Below are 18,802 nucleotides of genomic sequence, written 5' to 3' on the forward strand. Positions count from 1 at the left end.
TTAGCGCTTACTTCATTTAATGTCACTTCAAAAATAAACATCTTTCTGTTGGTCAACAAAGTGAATCCATGTGACCATAATGAATCCTCGAGTGGAAAATGTTTGCCCTCACACCGATTTCCAGTATATAAATCTAGTCTGAATCATTTGTTCTTGAAAGAAGACTACAGTGTAATGGTCCACATGAATTGCAATTATAATGAAATGAGATGATTTTTCAGAAATCTCTATGTAATATCTACATTTTAAAGATAAGCAAATGTGTTTAGTTTTTTTTTTCAGCTGATGAATGATTAAAAAAAGTCAGTAAATCAGAATCCACACAACTTTAAAGAAATGCTGCACGTTTAGAATAAATACATTGTGTTCACTTACATTTACATTTAGTCATTTAGCAGACGCTTTTATCCAAAGCGACGTACAAATGAGGTATCTGAAGTTCTTGGTGTGACAAGACTTTATTCAGGTTTGGAATATCTGTGAATAAATAATTACAGCATTTGCTGTTGAAGATGAAATATTGCTTTAAATGCACCATGAAATCTGAAACTACAGCTCACAGTTTCCCAGCAGTAGAAAATGTCTTTTCCTTGCGACATTTACTGACAAATTAGGTAATTATGAGAGTCGTATTTTATTATAGTCATATTCCAGAGACGTGTTGGAAAGTATTTATTGTGCTTTTTCACAAAATAGACTGACACCAGAATAAACATTTCTGTAATAACAGCAGAAGGTGTTCTTTTTCAGTATTTTCAGTTTTTTATTCCATATTTCCAAAAAAAGTAATATATTTCATTAATAACTTTCAAACTTGAATTACTTGCGTGGAAATACTCCAGTAACTTTATTCTGTGTGACTACATGTGCTTAGAACGTAATCATTTGTGCAATGCATATCTGATTCTAATGAAATTATTGCAAATGAAGGCCAATCAAAAGCCTTTGTCTTACCCATGAAAGTGTTTTTCTAATTCATGAAACCTGCATGAGAAAGTTATTTGCAGTGTGCTTTAAATCTATGCAAAGACAGCAGAGTTTTTCCAGTCTGAGTACACTAGGAAACCAGTGAAAGTGCTGTCTGTCTTGGAGCTGGAGTAAAAGCCAGTGTACTCTCCGAGGGCCATCTGCACCCACACCTGATCTCCTGGAATCAGGTGCACTAGTGTTCCTCCAGACAGCGAAGCTGGTTTGGACCAGTTCCCGAAGATCTGAAAGTAAGAGGCCACGGTGTGTCCGTTCTTCATAAGGTCAAACTGCAAGCTGGAGCGGTACACTGTGGCATGAACAGCGAAGTAGTAGACGCCCGGCACTCTGCATGTGAATCGTCCTGTCTCATGATTGTAATCTCCCTGCTCGTTCAGAATGATTTTGTCAAAACGCACCGCATCTCCTACAGCCAATGGGCTTGTGCGGGATTCAGACAGTTTGGCGCTAAAAGCTGATTTGGGGGCCACTGCACACTCGCCCGGGCTTCCTCTCTCTCCCTTTTCTCCTGGATCTCCTCGGTCTCCCGTTAGGCCTCTCAAGCCCGGCTGACCTGCGATAAGCATCATGGGATTTTCATGTTTCACTATATTGACATTCGGTAGAGGCATTTTTGTAGACAAAAACCTGAAACAAGCACTTTAATACTTCCACTTCAGTAAGTCAGTAAGTTTTTTTATTGGGTTTTTGGTTGAAGGCCTGAAATAAGATTAATTTTTGCGGTTGTTGTTGTAAGCTTAATGGTGGTGATGTTGAAGTCTTGCTAACATGATGCAGTTTCTTTACAGCAATGGAATTTAGGCATTAAAGTGCCTCTATTATGGATTTTGACACAAAATACAGCTCTAAGTGAATGAAAACATCCTGAAAGTGCACCCTGTTTAAAGTTATTGTCTCTCAAAAGAAAGAGCCGACTCTGAATCCCAAGCCGTTTCATGTTGACATCAACATGAAATTTCAGCATATTGCCAGTCCACTTGTTGGTCCGAATGAAAATGCATATTCATTCTTTACCACTAGGTGCTGCTTGGGAGCATGATGGCATGATGAAATCTAATATTATAAAACAATGAAAGTGTTTTTTGACCTTGCATGCATGTCAGCCTGTTGTTGGGGACTTCAATCTTTCATTGGAGCTAATTTTCAGCAATAATACAAATAACACAGAGGGAACCAGGGTGATGTTAATTTCCCAAACCTGCAATCCCTGCAGAACTCGATGGTAGAAGAATGTGAGAAAAACGTTGAGGATGTTATTTTTGTACCTGGTTCTCCTCTGTCTCCTCTATCCCCTTTCTCTCCAGGTTGAGCGTCACGACCGTCTCGTCCATCCCTGCCGGGCTGACCGGGGCTGCCATGCAACCCAGCGGATCCTGGGATGCCTGGGCTTCCTGTGCACAGACTGGGGATCTTGTTGTCTTCGAGCGAGTTAGAACATTGTACTGCAATAACAAGCAGCAATGAAAGAGGCCATGTCTGCAGAGATGTCATTGCTCAGTCTGTGGAGAAAAATGGAAGTGAAAAACAAGTCTTATAAGCTGGTATCTTGTTTCAAGATGATTTCAGCTTTACTGAGACTGAAAATGAAATATGGTATAAAGTCTAAGCATAATGTGAAAAGCAGCAAAGCACAACTTGTATGATCTCACCTCTCAGTCAATAGGGTGAGTAGGCCAAGGGAAATTTGACAGTACATAGTAATTACTAAAGCACAAGCTCTGTGGTGTAAGTGTAAATGCAGATGAAGAAGATATAGAAATATTGCTAGAAATGCATGTCTTATAGTCTGCAGCCCAGTCAAGCCTTTAAAAAGCTTTCAAAGAATACAGAAGCACCATAAAAGTACCAAAATGACTTGGAATATGGAAAAATATTGGAATGTGTGGAATATTGGAATATGAAAAAAGTAATATGGATGACTGTTACGGTGATTTTATTTATTTCAGAGCCTGATAAATTTTTATAAAAGAAAGTTTGAAATTGCATGAGGTTGAGTAAATGATGACAGATTTATTTTTGGGTGAACTATCCCTATTTTATCAGTTAATATGAAGTAAATTCTTCACTAATTGCAAACTTCACTAATTGTGCAACCAATAAATAAAAATAATTGTTAAATAATCATCATAAGAACTGTTCATAAGTTATTCATACTGGTGTGCATGCTGGGAGCAATACTTTCCTATATGAGATTGTTGAGGGATATTATTGCTTAAATATTGTTGTACTAATATGCACTCTCTGTAGATTTATACAGTAATTAACATTTCCTAAAAAAGCTCAGTATGATGGATATCATCTGCAGTTTGAGGGGTTAAAAAACTAAATGTTTATAGTAAGTTGGAGAATAATGAAAATGCTAATTACTATAATACATTTTAGTGTCTGCCATCTGTTATTGATGAGGTGTTGAAGGCAGTCAATAATCCTCAAACACACACAATCTCTACAAAAGGATGTATTCCTGGGCTTGTCAGCTCTCGTAATCCTGCCTGGAACGAAGCATTTCCAAGATTTTATGCCTTGCTGTAAATCAGCAGGTTCTCAAGTCTGCTGTCTGTCAAACAGCTGTTTCTTATAAGTTAAAGAGAAACGGCTGATGATTCACCTTGAGAAATACAACCAGACCACCAAGAATTTTTCAAAACAATTCTGCAGAATCAGTTAAACCACTGGCATCTTCAGTTTAATAGACACATCTGTTTAAGGACATCTGGCCAGTTATCTCTCAGGACCTTGTTTATGTATTTTGGTTCTAAATGCTGAGAGCAGCTCAAACTGTGAGCCATGTTAGGACATAAGAGGAATGACTGCCAAAGAGCGCAGAACAAATACCGTCATTCCAGTGTAACACAAGTCTGATTTCCAAACAAAGCACATTACTCACTCGTATGCTTCACGTTGTTTATTATCGAAGCACTGTGTTATTGTGTGCAAGGCTGCCATAATATTTATTATTGCAACAAGTGTTAAGATTGGGGTTCACAGAATCATTTATATTATACTAAAAATTAGACTTTGGGAAGGATCAGCTTTCCCCTTCAGTGCTTATCTTAAAACTCCAATGCATTATAAATGGGTAAATTAGTACACTCAGAAAAAAAGGTACAAAAGGTATATACTTTGTACCTAATTTACCCCTAAATGGTGCATACCAGTACGTTAAAAGTATGCACAAATGGTATTGGGTATTATAAGAAGGTTTTTGAATATTTGCCTTCAGAAATGTGATTTGCAGTAAACAGTATCTTTACTCGAAGTAAATGACCGAACTGAGATTCGGAGGGAGCAGTAACGATAAACAATCTTGACAACAACAAAAGTTATGTAAGAGACTTGATAATGGTTCCATTTTTAGAGACTCGGCAAGAGTTATTTAACAGTAAAGAACATTACTGGTGGTCAAAGTGGAATAAAAGAGTTAAAGACACTGTCTAAATGGCAGACCGTCTACACAAAAATGTTAAGAATTTGCTTATAAAACAAATGAAACGTTTCCATAATACTGAAAGCAGTCAGACCCCTCATGGATAAACACATTTTAGCAATGGAAAAAAAAATTAACTCACCATTTACGTTTTTGAAACTCCACTGGATTGACAGGATTTAGCAGACAAAAGAGAAACGAGCAGTGAAACTCCTCTTTTCTTTGCAGTCCAAGGCGTCTGGGAAAAAATGAGCACTCCTAGTCTTCAGAGGAAATGGGAAGCTATTGGAAGCCAATTAGAAATAGGGAGGGTGGGAGATGGGGAGGGAGAAAGAGGGATCATCCAAAGGACGGCGACTAAGTGTTTGTAGCTTGTCCAACTTTACCAGCGTAAACATTATCTGATACAGTAGAGCCCTAGAGAAGGGGTCTTGGGCGCCAGTGAACAGTCTGGCAAGACCCGCGTGTATTTAATTAGAGTGGGGTTTACAAAGGAAAGATGCCAGTTCATTGTAGCATGCGAATTTGAGAGAAATAAACCATTCGGGGATTACAGCCCTGCGGTCAAGTAAGAGACTGAACTATTCTTGCTTTTAAATTACAAAGCATACTTTTTAAACAGTGTCGATGATCATGTGACCCGACCGTTTATGTAAACAAATCTTCTGGATTCATCGTCGCCACATCAAGAGAAAAAAAAGTCCCCATTGCATTTGGTAAATGATGTGGTTATTTTTGAGTTTAAAGGAGCAGTGAAAATCTGCAGGCATGAATGAAAGATGGTGGGATGTGCTGATGTGGTGGCAGTTCACAGACACATGGTTCTAGTTATTTAGAGGACAAAGCTTCCTCATTAGGGGTATCCAGGCCTGCCTAGAACACTTATTCAGCATTTTAAATCTAATGGCTCATAAACTACTTCAGGGAAACTGCTAGTGGCTTCTTGTTGTCTGTAGGGCTTTATGAGTCCAGGTATTTCAAATTATAAACAGCCGGTTGAAACTAAATACCCCTTTCTTGATCTCTTGGTGTGAATGTTTTCAATAAAAAGTATTTTTACATTGTAATGCTAGATTAGTTTATGTCTTGCATTATGAATACTTTTTACTGTCACTATTAAAGCTAAGGACTTTTTTGTTTTTGTACCTTTTAAAAAATATATACCTTTTTGCATGTAAAATTAAGGCAAGCGGTTAACTGTCGATTTATTTTCCAAGGCCTGTATTATATTATAAACGGTTGGCTAAATTTGTTACACAAACAGTTTAAAGCAGACTGAAATAAGGAATAAACCGTTGAAAATAAACTCTTTCCAGCAAAGTGACCTTTATGTGTTTATGCAGAGCTGTAGGTGCTACACAAAACCAGAAACAGCACATTACTTTTCGTGGTGTTGTCGATTCTTTGTTGTGTGAGAAGAATCTTTAGTTCCTTCTTGTTGGTTAACATGACTGGTTTGGTCAAACTCCTGAACACCAATTCATTCATTCATAACTTTTTTACTGCACGAAAGGTTCTTATAGTTGAGAAAAGTTCATTAAAGGGGTCATTAGACGGCCATTTTCCACAAGTTGATATGATTCTTTAGGGTCTTAATGAAGTGCCCATAACATTTCTCAATGATAATGTAAAAATCTGCCGTTTTCATCAAGCCGTTCAAGACTTATGTTTCTTTAATTGCTAATGAGCCCTGCTGACCCCACCCCTCTCATCCATGGAGTGACACGTAGATTGTAAACGAAACTGGCTAACTAGCACACTATTGAGAGAAGGAGGGAAAAAAAAAAAAAAAAAAAAAAAAACATACTCACTACTTCTGTAGATAAAGCTGGATCGCAAATGATCCGTGTGAACAAATTAATGTACGGGTCTAAGGTACGACTTGTCAATCAACTATGGTGAGAGCAAACTGAACTTGAGGTCCAAAGCCAGATTCACGCTAAGAACAACAAGATACCAAGTTTGAGTAAACAAGACATGTTTATTATTTAAACTATCACTTAAATAAAAAAGTGCATAGAAAATAAACATGATTAGAAATTTTCCTTTTTACAGTTGTTATGTACAATTTTTTTCCTCATACATTCATCCTTAAGTAGTTTGTGGTTGAATATTTTAGATGAACAGATTTTCCTTCATTTTTCTGTAAAATGGTAAAACACTGATGGGGCAACTTGGAGAAAAAAAAAGAAAAAAAGAAAAAGAAATAAAAACCTCAAAATTGTCAGTATTAACATCAACATGATCTCTCGAAGCTACAGGGGGAAAGGAAGTGTTGGTAAAACAAAGGAAAACTTGCGTCCTCCAAGAGTAAGGAGTTAAAAATCTCTCCCTCTCAAGATCTCCGACTCCCTAAAGTACCTCCGATGGTCCGCAACTTATTTCTGTACAAAGTGAACCACGTTAAAATTTCAAAAACAGGGAGCGTAGTCACCTGCTCTCAGAAGGAGCTTTACCTCAGTGTACATCTAGAGATGTTTGCAGAAATAAATAAATAGAATGGTTACCATTACTCATTACAGAACATCACATAAGAAAAAGTACAACTTAAGATCCAATAGGAGAGAGAGGTATAGGTGACATGGCTGGGTTTAGGCAAGGACATTTTTTCCTGATGTCCACAAACTGTTAAAAATGTACAGAGTAAAATAAAGCCGACTACACCATCAAAAGCAAACAAATTATCAATGCTCAAAAAGTTTACAACCACATTTTACATGAACTCGTTTCATTATATAAATACCGCTCCTTTCAGAATAAAAAAAAAAGAAAAAAAAAGAAGGTTAAAACAAAATGAAAAGAAAAAAAAACAAAAAAACAACTGCAATGCTCCATTGAGAGAGCATACACAGGCACAGGAAAACTGGTACTTGATCTTGATATTAAAAATGATGCACATTAGTTACTCTAAAGTTTATCTGTAACACAAAACCATTATAGATTATACACTGAACATTGCAATTAACCATTATGAAGCTGCTGTTTGCTACTGTAACTAAGTTTGTCTGTCCATTCCGTATATTGTGTAGATATTGAAGTACAAGTTACTATTCATACACGTTTCGTTTAAATATATCCATGTATATTGTGTATACATATATACTGTTGATTATAATTACAGGAGAAGGTGTGGTACCACTTGGGTGGTGTGGAAGAGTAAAGTCCAGGAAAACGACAGACCATGTCTGCTTCTGAAACACTGACCGAGCGCTGTTACACCAGTTTATGGAGCATCTGACATTGTATTGATGTCTGTGCAGGAGTCTATTACAAAGCCCTTAGGATTAGTAACTGCATTACAAAAAAAATATATTAATAAAATAAAAATCTTATTTCGTTAGACTGAGCAATAGTTTCTGTAGAACCCTGCTGTATAATCCTCCTATTTTATGCAATAAAAAGCTGTCCTGTATCTTCCCAGCCTTTCATGTTGGAAAAAAGAAAATTAATAATAATAATAATAATAATAATAATAAAAAGAAAAACCTCTAAAATACATTCAACAACGGCCTAGCTGCAGAGTTCAGCACGTCCTGTTCCACAGGGGTGCCGGGGCGAGAGGAAAGTTGGGCGAGACCCCCCAAGAATCCCTGAAAAGGATGGCTAAACCGCAAAATCTGATCAGTATAAACACGTATACAAATGAGGCAGCAGCCAACAAATGTTTAATGTGAGGAAACGTACAGAACTCTGATCTTCAGTGCCATAGTCAAAAGTGAAATGCTGGGAAAAGTCAAAATTATTGCAGCCTAGGTACAGTGAGAGCTGGAGGGGGTCTGCAGTGGCCATGGAAAACAAAAAACAAAGAGAACAATTATTTTAGAGTTAAACTGACGAGGCAATGAGATACAGAGGAACTGGCCTTGAAAGTGGCTCGCTAAGGAAGCCACGGTTGCACAAAGCAGCTTCGTCTAGAGGTATGTACAGATCCCGAGCCATTCTCGTGCTACAGCATCCCTTTACAAATCATAAAATAAAACCAGAGTCAAATTTCAAGTGGAATCTGTTTGTGCCCTAGTTAAAACAGCTTTGAACGTTTCTCCATATAGTCTGGAGCTCCTCAGCTGACCGTCAGAACAAGTTCTAACGCCTAACATCCAAAAACGAAAACAACAGCCAGAGAAATTTACAGAGAAGGCACCAAACTTCTGATCTGAAAGACGGAAGAACCATGGAAGAACAATCCACAGAACATCCACAAAAATAATAAAGCCACATCTGTCTTAGCCTTGTTCAAACAGGGGGTCAAAAACTTGAGCTCTGAAAAGGGCCCAGATGGAAACAGGTGTGGGGAGTGTAGACATTTACAAGAAAACCAAGAGATGATACGAGCAAATAATGTGCATTGACTGAATGGCTGGCTGGAGCGTCCATGCAGTGCCAAGGCAACATGTGTTGAAGAAGACTGGGAAGAAGACTGATCTTCAGTGCACAAGACCGTGAGGAAACAAGAGCCCTCCACCCTCTCCTCCTCCATATATATTTATAGTGCTTTACAAGTAGTTTTACACGGGATAGCCTCTGTGGCGATTCCTTGCATTACACCAATCTCTAAGAAAATATTTTGATATAACAAAATATATGGAATAAACTTTGGGACTTGTCAGTTGCTAGAATGCTAGAGAAGGATTTCATGAATCTTTTACTCCAAGTTTAGAAAACGCAAAGAGGGACTTTTAAGGGAAGGTGGGCTGTTCTTGCATGTGATTTTAAGGCTGGCACTAAAAAACGAGAGTCGCATCAATCCGATCAACACTTTTAAAAAAAGCTCACTAAACCTACACACCCTCTTTGAAATGATATTTGAAATGTCCATGCATGACCTGGTTCGACAATGAGAGCCTCTGGTGGACCACACCAACGGAAACGGTAACTGCTTCAGTCTTTGGAATAGAAAGAAACATTTGGGCTACAAAACCTAAAAAAAAAAAAAAAAACACTTGACAGTGCTATAAAAATGTCTGAAAGCATTAGTGTTTTATATCTATTCTTTCCTACAAAAATGTTGATAAAATAAATACAATGTATTAAAAATATAAATACCATTGTTAAGTGCTATTCACCAATGAGTGCTTTTTTTAGTCATTTGTATAGAAAAATATACATATTATTTACATTATTCAACAAATGATATTTCTGTCAGTGACATGAGACAACAAAAATAGTTTTAAATTGCCTCAAAAATGTAATATTTTATACACAAATACAGGCCTAGGGAGTAAAAAAACCCTAAAAGTGAGACAATAAATAAACTGGTAATAGCATTTGGACTCGAAATCCTGTGAGATTTTGTAACATGCAATTAAGCTACTTTCTCTCTGAATTACTATAAAAATGGACACTAAATAAAAGCATGTTACCCCCCCCCAGACCTCAGAAATGGCTCTGGTCCATTGGTCAGTCCACCAGGATCTCAACCTGCCAGCCACACATCTCAAACTTTTCGTTGCCTACTCTTCATAACACATTTCTGTCTACCATTGACAAAAAAAACAAAACACTTTTACCATTTTTTCTTCAAACAACCTATTCCTGGGACCACTGCTCCCCCTAGTGTTTCCCCTCATCATCTCTCCTATGAGATATTTACAGTGTCCTCCATACAGAGAATCAGGCCCAGCTTGGCAAGGACGACCATGGATGCTCTGAAGGCTTCGATGTACATTCAAAAAGGGAGAGATGTCTAAACATGTCAGGCTAAAAAAAGGATTACGTATCGTCAAATCTAAAAACATTAAATCTTTCCCTTCCGAAATTGCACTTTGGTGTAGAATGGAACGATGTGGCAATTTTTTAGTAATTTGTCACACTCAGTAAATAAGGGCAGGCCAGACTCGACTTATTACAAATTTAAAACTTTTCACATTATCCTTTAAAAACAAAAACAAAAAAAAACAAAAAAAAAAAGTTAAATAAAAGATCACATACAGAAGTTAAGAATGAGGGGCACTAATCTCTTAAATTGGGCATTAATAAAGGGGACACAAGGGCAATCTTCTCCATTTGCGACTCCGCTCAATTGTCTTTTCTAAAAACCAAACAACTTAAGAGGCACAATACCATTAGCCTTCTGATAACCTGAGCCTGCTTCAGTAAAAAAAAAAACAAAACACACATTTAAGATGTCTCTTCCCTGGCAAGAATACACTCTTGATAGCATTCACAGATAGTATTAGCTTGTGAGTTTGCTTTCAGTTGAGGAACTTGCGACACTTCTTTGCCCCGCAGTTGCAAGGCAGCTTATTGCCTGGTTCTTCAATGGGGAACTTGTAATCATACGTGAGCTCCTCGCCTTTATAGATTCTGCGTGTGGCGAAAATGACAATGTGCTTCTGACCGTCAACACTGACCACGCGGGAGTAGCAGTTGGGCTCACATGAGTGGTTAATAAATCGAGCTGCATTGCCATGCATAGTGGCATCCACCACCTCATAGTCATCGATGCGAAACATGTAGCAGCCAATGCCCTAAGCAAAAGCAAAAAAAGACAAATGAGGAATAGTGTTGTTGGTATTTTCAATTAATTGCACTGTTATACTAAGCATTAGATTTCTACCTTGCTGTCATAGTATTTCTCCCGCTTGTCAGTGAGGACAGAGCGAATGACATTGCCAGAATACTCAATCACCATCTCTCCGGCGTCAATGTTTTTCCTGCAGAACAGACCTCTGCCGTGTATGGCTGATCTGTAAGCGATATACAGGATGCAAATGATGGTATGCAACAAAGATGCATGCTTTTCATTTCTCAATATAACCATTTTTGATTTGAATAGAAAGTGTTTATACCTGTAGACTCCCACAGCTTCCCTGGATGCTTTCTTTAGGTGCCTGAACCTCATAGGCAGTGGTAAGTCCATGCTGGTGGCCCGTCTGTGAAAAAAAAACAAAACAATAAACAACTGGTGTTGTGAAGTTTTAATCCACATATATGAAAAAGGTCAGAACAGGATAAATAAGGTTACTCACCGAGGAGACTTCTGCAGCATCTCCTCCTCATCTTCCTCCCGGGGGTTATATATAGGAGGCTGGCGATGTTTGGAGGCTAGGAAATTAAACATGTCCAAAACTGATCGCCTAAAATGTAATCAAGTCAATTAGAGTGGTCGCAATTATAACTTTGCATTTTCTATTCTAGGAGGACATTTTCAGGTATTGCTAAATTGAACACCGACCAGTCTGGCCACGACACACACCTGTGGTACACCTCAGCACGAGCAGATCCATGAGGGTTGACAGGAGGATCTTTTGACTCCTCAGGTTTGTGGAAGCGGAATCTGTAGTTTCGGCAATGCCTGGCTCCATATAGCTGCTCAAGTAGAAACACTACAGCATCGTGAACCACACCCAGCATCTTCAACCCATTTACTCCTGAAAGAGAAAGATGATGTGAAATGAAAGATGATGTGAAATACAAGATGTGCTCGCTAAACTCATAAAACAAATATGTGCAAGGATTAAAATAAACACTCTAATATGTATATACCATCAAATGAAAGTGCCTTGAGTCTAGCATTGGACCGGGCTTCTTGCACTTTATCTGTCAGGGACTTCCAGGCCTCTGAAAAGAAACGGGAAACAGGAAATTAATTTCACAGAAGACTGACTGTAATTACCAAACAAAAGAACATCATACTCCTTAGTAGGTCTGCAACTCTGCATTATACTTTATTATCTAGATCTCACTTACCCTCAATACTTTCACAGCGAATCTGAAATCCGTCATCACTGCAGATTTCAAATATGAGCCCTTTCTTGGGCTTGCAGTCCAAAGAGGAGTCTCTGCCACTGTCCCTCTGATCAGGCATTTCCACTGAAAATGCATTAGATCCTTTCCCATCACCCTTACTAGGCAATCCTGCAAAACAAAAGTGACCAAAAAAAATTTACATTAACAATGCAACATTCAATAGAGATGGACAGTCAGGCCTAGCATTTAACCCACCTGCAGTCTTTGGCTTCTCATCATAAGTGTCCATGGTTTTACGTTTAAGAGAAGAATCCGCTGTCTTAGTGGCAGAGTCTCTGTAAAGGGGAAAAAAAGGTTTTTATAGGTCATATGCAACCAAGTAAATTGAAAATATTGTGATAGATCTTTATAATTTTTCACCTTGATTTTGAACCAGTTTCATTTGACTGCCCTGTATCCATTGGCTCAGGTGATGAAAGTTCCCGGTCCCTACAATACATTTTTTTTAGTATGCTTAAACATTTTTATTTAAAAAAAAAAAAGCTTTATAAATGTCAGGCTCTTACCCTGGTAAATATGACAACTGAATTGCAGATGCGTCAACAGTTGGTGTGTCTGAATGGATTCCTTTGTGTTTCTTTCCACTGCTCTTTTCTGCGCTTGGTCGAGGTCTTTTGGCCTTTTGCTTTCCCTTCCCAACGGCTGTGGATGCTGCTCCAACAGGTAACTTTGAGGACTGTTGCTGATGTGGTGGTCGAGAAATGGGAGAAGTTCGTGAACTCTGAGTGAGGACACCAACAACATGACTTTTGTTTAAGTCTTGAGAGATGGGATTAGGGGCAAGAGCTAATTGACCAGCTGAATTGACATTTGGGTCAAGGGTTTTATCTGCCAGGACTCGACTAACTGGGTGCTGAAGATGAACGCTGCCTTCTTTCTCCACCTGCTGGTTGACAGACATGCTTATGCTTTGGTTTGGGGGAAACACACAGATGCTACTGGCAATAGATGTCTGGGCAGGATTAAGATGAGACATCATAGGGGTTCCTGAATGTAGAACCATCTGTTGCTCTGAAAGGCCCAGGTTGTGAGGGTTGGTTTTGATAAGAAGGTTACTTATAGACCCTGTGATCTCAGTTGAACTTATGAGGCCTGGGGCGCTCAGCGATACAGAGCCCGCTCCCAAAAAGTTTCCAGGTGCAGAAGGAGGCACCGACACCACATTCAAAACGGACTGACTTGGGTTGAGCCCAGACACAGTGCATGGGAGCAGGTGAGTCGAGGAATCATGTCCCAACATGCCAGGCTGTGTTGTGGTTGAAATGGGCATGGGCTGTGGAAGAAGAGAAGGCTCCAAGTACATCACCCCTTGCTTTGGCCTTTTTATAATATTAGGAATCTTTCGATGAGGCGTTGTAGTTATAGTGCCCAATTCCATCAGGCCTGTCTGAGCAGGAATTCCTGCAGCAATTTGTGAAGGTGACAATTTTATAAGGGTCATATTGGGCCCAACATCAGAAGGAGCAAGTGTGGGTTGGGTCTTTGGACGAGCCTGTTTTTTGCTCTTATTGCTCTGAAGACGAGATATGAGGCGTTTCTTGCCATGTCCCGAAGGGAGCATAGTTGGAGCTGGAGTGATGGATGAAGGACTAGATACCATTGCAACACCAGAGGCATGATCATGCCTATTTCCTGCCTCTGTAACACCAATCTGAGGATCATGTGAGGTGACACCTATGAGAAGGCCTGATGTGGTGCTAGGAATGACTGGCTGGAAACCTGTCTGAGTGGTGCCTGTAAACGCATGGATTTGTGGATGATGTGATACAGGCACTAAACCTTTGCCGCCTGCAGGAAAAATGGACTGAGAGGTGGATATGCTACCACTGAGGCCTGTCAAGACAGGGGCACTAGTGTTCATGACACTTGTTGCACTAACAGATGGTGCAATCTGGATCTTCTGGGTTACACCATTGGGAAGGGTTTGTAACACATAAAGTGGCTGCAGATGCTGATTTAGGACTATCAATTTCTCTGGCCCAGGCTTCAACTGAGAAGCGGTAGCTTGAACAGCAGCGCTTGCAATTGGAGCAGGGCCTGAGCTAACAGTGGCAGCAGGGATGAACTTCTGACTCTGGAGAGGTAAAGTGGGTGAGCTGGGAAGACCTGGCGTGCTGCTATTCCTTGTCAGATCTTGGTTCCCCGTCTCTCCCACTGGTGCTACTCCAGGACTCGTGATATGGTCACCATCAATGCGTGCAGGAATAAAGTGTTCTGGAGTCATGTGACCTTCTGTAACCTGGGAATCTGCACATCTGTCCTGTGGGCTTTTGCTGGATACTGTGGACCCTGATCTTGGTTTCTTCCCACTTTTCTCAACTCCTGATTCTTCTGTGGAAAGAGCTAACATGGTGCGGTCAGAGGTTTCAGAGATCAGTGAGCCATGATTTTGATTGTTTACAGTGGGACTTCGAGTTGTCAGAACAGAGAGGTCAGATGGCAGCTCTAGGGGAAGACCATACGACTCTTCAACAGCAATGGTGGTGTTCACTCCACTCTCACCAGGTTCAGCACTGGCCAGTGGCTGAGTGAAATCTTCAAAAAGCATGTCCTTTCTTTGGTTAACATCCACCCCATAACTCTCATCCAAAGAGAATGGTTCAGCAGAAGGAGCTTCAGTCTGCTGTCCTAGAGCCTGCATTGAAGGGGTATTTAGGACAAACTCCATAATATCAGAGGGTAGGATGTTACCACAGTCATCACTGTTGTTGTTATCAGAGTCAGACTTGAGAAGATCTGTGGTGAGCGACAGCTGAGTTTCAAGGGGGTCTTGTCCTTGCGTTTTCACACTCCCTAATGGAAGACAGTTATCCTTCTGATTTTTACGACTGTTTCCACTTGGTGTATTTTCTGTCTCCTTCCCTGAGTCAATGCTTATTTTCTCTGTCCTGCTTTCTCTACCTTTTCTTTTTGTTGAACTTTTGTGTGTTGATGAAGTAGTAGCAGTGGTTGTGCTGCTGGTGCTTATACTAACATCACTCTCAGAGCCGTCATCCACGCCATCCAGCTGGCCAATTTGTTGCAGCTCCAAATTCTTGGTTGCTGTTGACACTTCATCACTGTCATCATCCTGCTCCTTTGCCTGGTCCCTCAAGAACCTGTGGATCTGTGACCCTCTTCCCAAACACTGATCAATACCCGCAATAGGTGGAAGACCAGAATTTGGATTTATTATGGTGCGTGTAAAGTTGTAATAATACGTGTCTTTGTTTGAACCAATTCCTCCATCTTCATCCTCTCCACTGTCTGCTGAAGATGATGTGCTCATATCATCTGCGCCATCAACCTGCCCTTCAGCTGAACGCTTGCTGCTCCCAGTGCGCTTTTTCATGGAGATTTCACCAGTTCTGCGGAAGGGTATGTCTTCCTCCCCATATGACCGCACACCATAGAATGGAGTTAGACCAAAGAACATGTTTGATCTAGCACGTGCACTCCGCCTTGGGTATCTGCGCTTTGCTGAACCGGCTGAACCATCACTATCATCCTCATGGTGCTTATCAACGCTGCCTTCATCCTCTAAATTATGGTCCTCACCATCTTCGGCAGATTGGTGGTCCATGAGGTGCTCCTCAGAATCATCTGGGTGAATGTGGCTGTCTGATTCTGAACTTTCAGAACTTGCAGATGGGGAGAAAACCATTGCTCGAGAGGACCTTCTTTGGGGGCCCTGACCGCTAGGGGTGACAGAACTGTATGTGTTTGTGTTAGGGGGCATGCTGACAGCTTTAGTTCCATTAGGATCCATTTTCTGAGACATTAGAGGCAGCCTCTCATGTTTTTTCACTACTGGAGTAACTTCCTTGCTTGATTTAGGGTGTACCTGTGGTGGTCTAACACTTCTTTCAGACCCTGCTTTCGGCCGAATAGAATCAATGGCTGAACTATGCTTTTTCTCAAAGCTAAATCTCTCTTTGGACTTTAATGGTTTCTCCATTTCATTCTGATCAAATTTATTAACTTCCACTGTGCTAGACCCTGTGTTGCTGCAGAGTGCTGTGGCTTTATTGCTACTGTTGTGAGGAGGTGGACCCTGACCTTGTGTTTTGACATTACTGCTTTTAGAGTTGCTGTTAAGAACCAGGTTTTGGTTTTGAGCAGTCTCTTTTCGTTCTTTTGAAACATCCCTGCTCACATTCATTTTGACTTTGGAGTGTTTTTCTTTGGTGCTAGAGGTTCCATGACTAGCAGTGACAGCAGCACTTGCCTGGAAGCCACGCTTTATGTCCTCCTCTCCCACCTTGGCACCAGATGACCAGAGAGGCTTCATTGCTGCTGCTGCAGCTGGACCAGATGCGAAGTCGTGAGACTTCCTACTTTTGCTATAAACCGGTTGTGGAGACCCACTCTTTCCTGTGTCTTTTGATACAGGCACTGATGTCGCATTTCCTTCCTTGACTGGATTAGCTTTGTCCTTAGGAAGCGTGGCAAGTGGATGACTGGACATAAAAGTGGCTCCAGCTGGCAGGTCAGTATCTTTTGTGGCTTGCTTCCCTTTCTCGGTTTTTAAACTGCCAATTCCTCTCTGATGTCCTGTTAATACTGCAGTTCCAAGAGGTGGTGACACCTGACTTATGCTAACTGGTTGCGAAGACTTCAAACTCTCACCATCTGCCTGCTTTTTGGTCGCTTCTATTCTTTCAGTGAAACCAAAACTGAGTCGACGCTGTGCCCCAGCGTTCACTGAATTTGCCTCTCGATTGTGAGATCTCTCTCCAGATGGTGCTCTTCCTTTGTCTGCGTCCCTGGTTAAAGTTTCCTTTGTGGTTAAGGACAGGGATGGGGCAGATGAATTGCCTGTCTGAATGGATATTGTGCTTCCCTGTTGAGGAGAGGAAACCTTTTGCCTTGGTTGTTGAGCAGAGATGGAAGAAGTGCTGTGTCGACGAGATCCAATGCTTTGTAGAGTGGACCTCAGCAGTGGGTCGCCCACAGTCACAATTTCATGAGCTGAACTACTAAAACCATCTAATGGGGAAATAAACACATTGTATAATGTTAATAAAATTTTTCAAATATACTCAAAATAAAATATAAATTTAAACATATACAACTTTACCTGGGGAGGGAAGTGGCCTGGTCAAGGGAGACCGTTGACATGGAGGGTAGCTTGGGTGTCTGTTCCTAAAATAAACTCTTGGTTTTGGTGTGGAAGGCACATTTGATGGTTTTGTAGAATCTGCAGGTTCAATCAACGCAGCATCCACCTCAGCTGAAATGTTTAATAACGGATCATTCTTAAACTTCCAATAAAACTTTGGAATGCCAAAGACAAAAACAAATGTAAAATTTATTTACCTGAAACAGATGAAGGACTATGAGCAATTGTGTGGTTTTCTTCTTGAGCTGCTGTGTTATTGATAGTTTCAGTCACAGAGGGGCGGCACACTAAAATTCTACATTTATAGACACAGCGCTTGCGGGCATCTAGAGTGCTCCAGTAGACCCTTGAGCATCTGTGTAAATACATCAAGTGGTTATTCCATTTCACATCTTGCTATGTTTATTGAAATACAACACTATGATTTAAGACTTACTGGTATCCCACAGGAAACAGCTTCCTTTCACAATCTGACAGTTCAGTTAGCATACCAAGACAGTCGATGGTCATAGACCCTGTACAAAAAAAAAAGAAGAAGAAGAAAAAAAAAAGTGTCATTTAATTTTGATGTACTGTACTTTATTTCACATGAACTGCAAACACCTCGCAAAGACATACAGACCTATCATCATGTGGATGTTATCTGGTTCAAGCCCATTAACAAACTTTCTTCTCAGACTTATTCCTTCAAAGTCCACAAGGATCCTTCGAGTAACTTCAAAGCCTGAATCTGGCACCACCTTTAAAAAAGGTAAATTATTTACAATAAATCCAAAACTTTATAACAAATCATTAGTGCATTAGTTGCTTGCATGTACTGTTCATTACCTCGCCCTTTATGAGATCTCTGTGATGCTGACAGTAAACCTTCTTGTCCTCTAAAAAGGCACACTGCTGCTGACGTGCACACATGAAATGGTAGTTGTTGGTACAGGAGGTCAGACAACAACTCACCGTGGCTCCAGGTTTGTGACAATTTTCACAATGCTGAGAAAACAAAGCATAATGCAGTCTATTTTCAGATGGGGGAAAGATTTGTTGCTTAAAGTTCCTTTTTTTGTTAATAAAAATAAATTATACAAATGCATATTCTGGCACTGTAATTTAATGAACAAATACAGCACACGACTTAGATGACATACCAGCTGTTTGCCTCTCCTGACTGCCATGTGGACATTTTTGAGTGCACCATCAACATCTTCAAACACCTCGGCTGACCAAAGTGCACAGTTCACATGGGTCCACTCATTCTGGCCAATATAAAGCAGTCTCCCACAATCCTAGAATACAAGTTACCAGACAATGCCTTACAAAATGAACATGACTGAAATATAAATTCACATCAGTACATGCTAATGCATTCTTTTTTTTGATTACTCACATTTTTGTTCTTATCACCATAATTCAGACAAAGTGCACATTGTCTGTTGTCATCTACACCAGGTGGAGGAGGAATGTCAGGACTGTCTTCAGGGCTGTGGTCTGAACATAAAACAAATATTCCTATGTAATTTACATGCACTTTAACTTTCTCTTCT

General features: G+C 40.1%; 2 protein-coding genes across 2 annotated transcripts in view; both read right to left on the minus strand.

Moving 5' to 3' along the window:
* Positions 1–659: 659 nt before the first annotated feature.
* c1qtnf5 (C1q and TNF related 5) lies at positions 660–4,704 on the minus strand. Its single transcript, XM_043258183.1, has 3 exons — positions 4,557–4,704; positions 2,253–2,486; positions 660–1,540 (listed from the first exon to the last, which is right to left on the minus strand). The coding sequence occupies exons 2-3, from the start codon at positions 2,476–2,478 to the stop codon at positions 1,020–1,022; spliced, it is 747 nt and encodes a 248-aa protein (XP_043114118.1). The 5' UTR covers positions 2,479–2,486; positions 4,557–4,704; the 3' UTR covers positions 660–1,019.
* Positions 4,705–6,375: 1,671 nt separating this feature from the next.
* kmt2a (lysine (K)-specific methyltransferase 2A) overlaps positions 6,376–18,802 on the minus strand; it is a 30,543-nt gene continuing 18,116 nt past the window's right edge. Inside the window, exons 19-35 of the mRNA XM_043258585.1 lie at positions 18,646–18,746; positions 18,407–18,544; positions 18,093–18,251; positions 17,887–18,004; positions 17,701–17,779; positions 17,462–17,619; positions 17,223–17,375; positions 12,670–17,131; positions 12,524–12,592; positions 12,359–12,438; positions 12,104–12,271; positions 11,900–11,974; positions 11,610–11,784; positions 11,383–11,490; positions 11,203–11,286; positions 10,971–11,100; positions 6,376–10,881 (exon numbers count right to left, since the gene is read on the minus strand). Coding sequence (XP_043114520.1) covers positions 10,606–10,881; positions 10,971–11,100; positions 11,203–11,286; positions 11,383–11,490; positions 11,610–11,784; positions 11,900–11,974; positions 12,104–12,271; positions 12,359–12,438; positions 12,524–12,592; positions 12,670–17,131; positions 17,223–17,375; positions 17,462–17,619; positions 17,701–17,779; positions 17,887–18,004; positions 18,093–18,251; positions 18,407–18,544; positions 18,646–18,746 — 6,533 coding nt within the window. The 3' untranslated portion in view covers positions 6,376–10,605. The remainder of the gene's footprint in view (positions 10,882–10,970; positions 11,101–11,202; positions 11,287–11,382; positions 11,491–11,609; positions 11,785–11,899; positions 11,975–12,103; positions 12,272–12,358; positions 12,439–12,523; positions 12,593–12,669; positions 17,132–17,222; positions 17,376–17,461; positions 17,620–17,700; positions 17,780–17,886; positions 18,005–18,092; positions 18,252–18,406; positions 18,545–18,645; positions 18,747–18,802) is intronic.

The sequence above is a fragment of the Puntigrus tetrazona genome, chromosome 15 (genome assembly GCF_018831695.1).
Source record: "Puntigrus tetrazona isolate hp1 chromosome 15, ASM1883169v1, whole genome shotgun sequence".
Taxonomy (NCBI): Eukaryota; Metazoa; Chordata; class Actinopteri; order Cypriniformes; family Cyprinidae; genus Puntigrus; species Puntigrus tetrazona.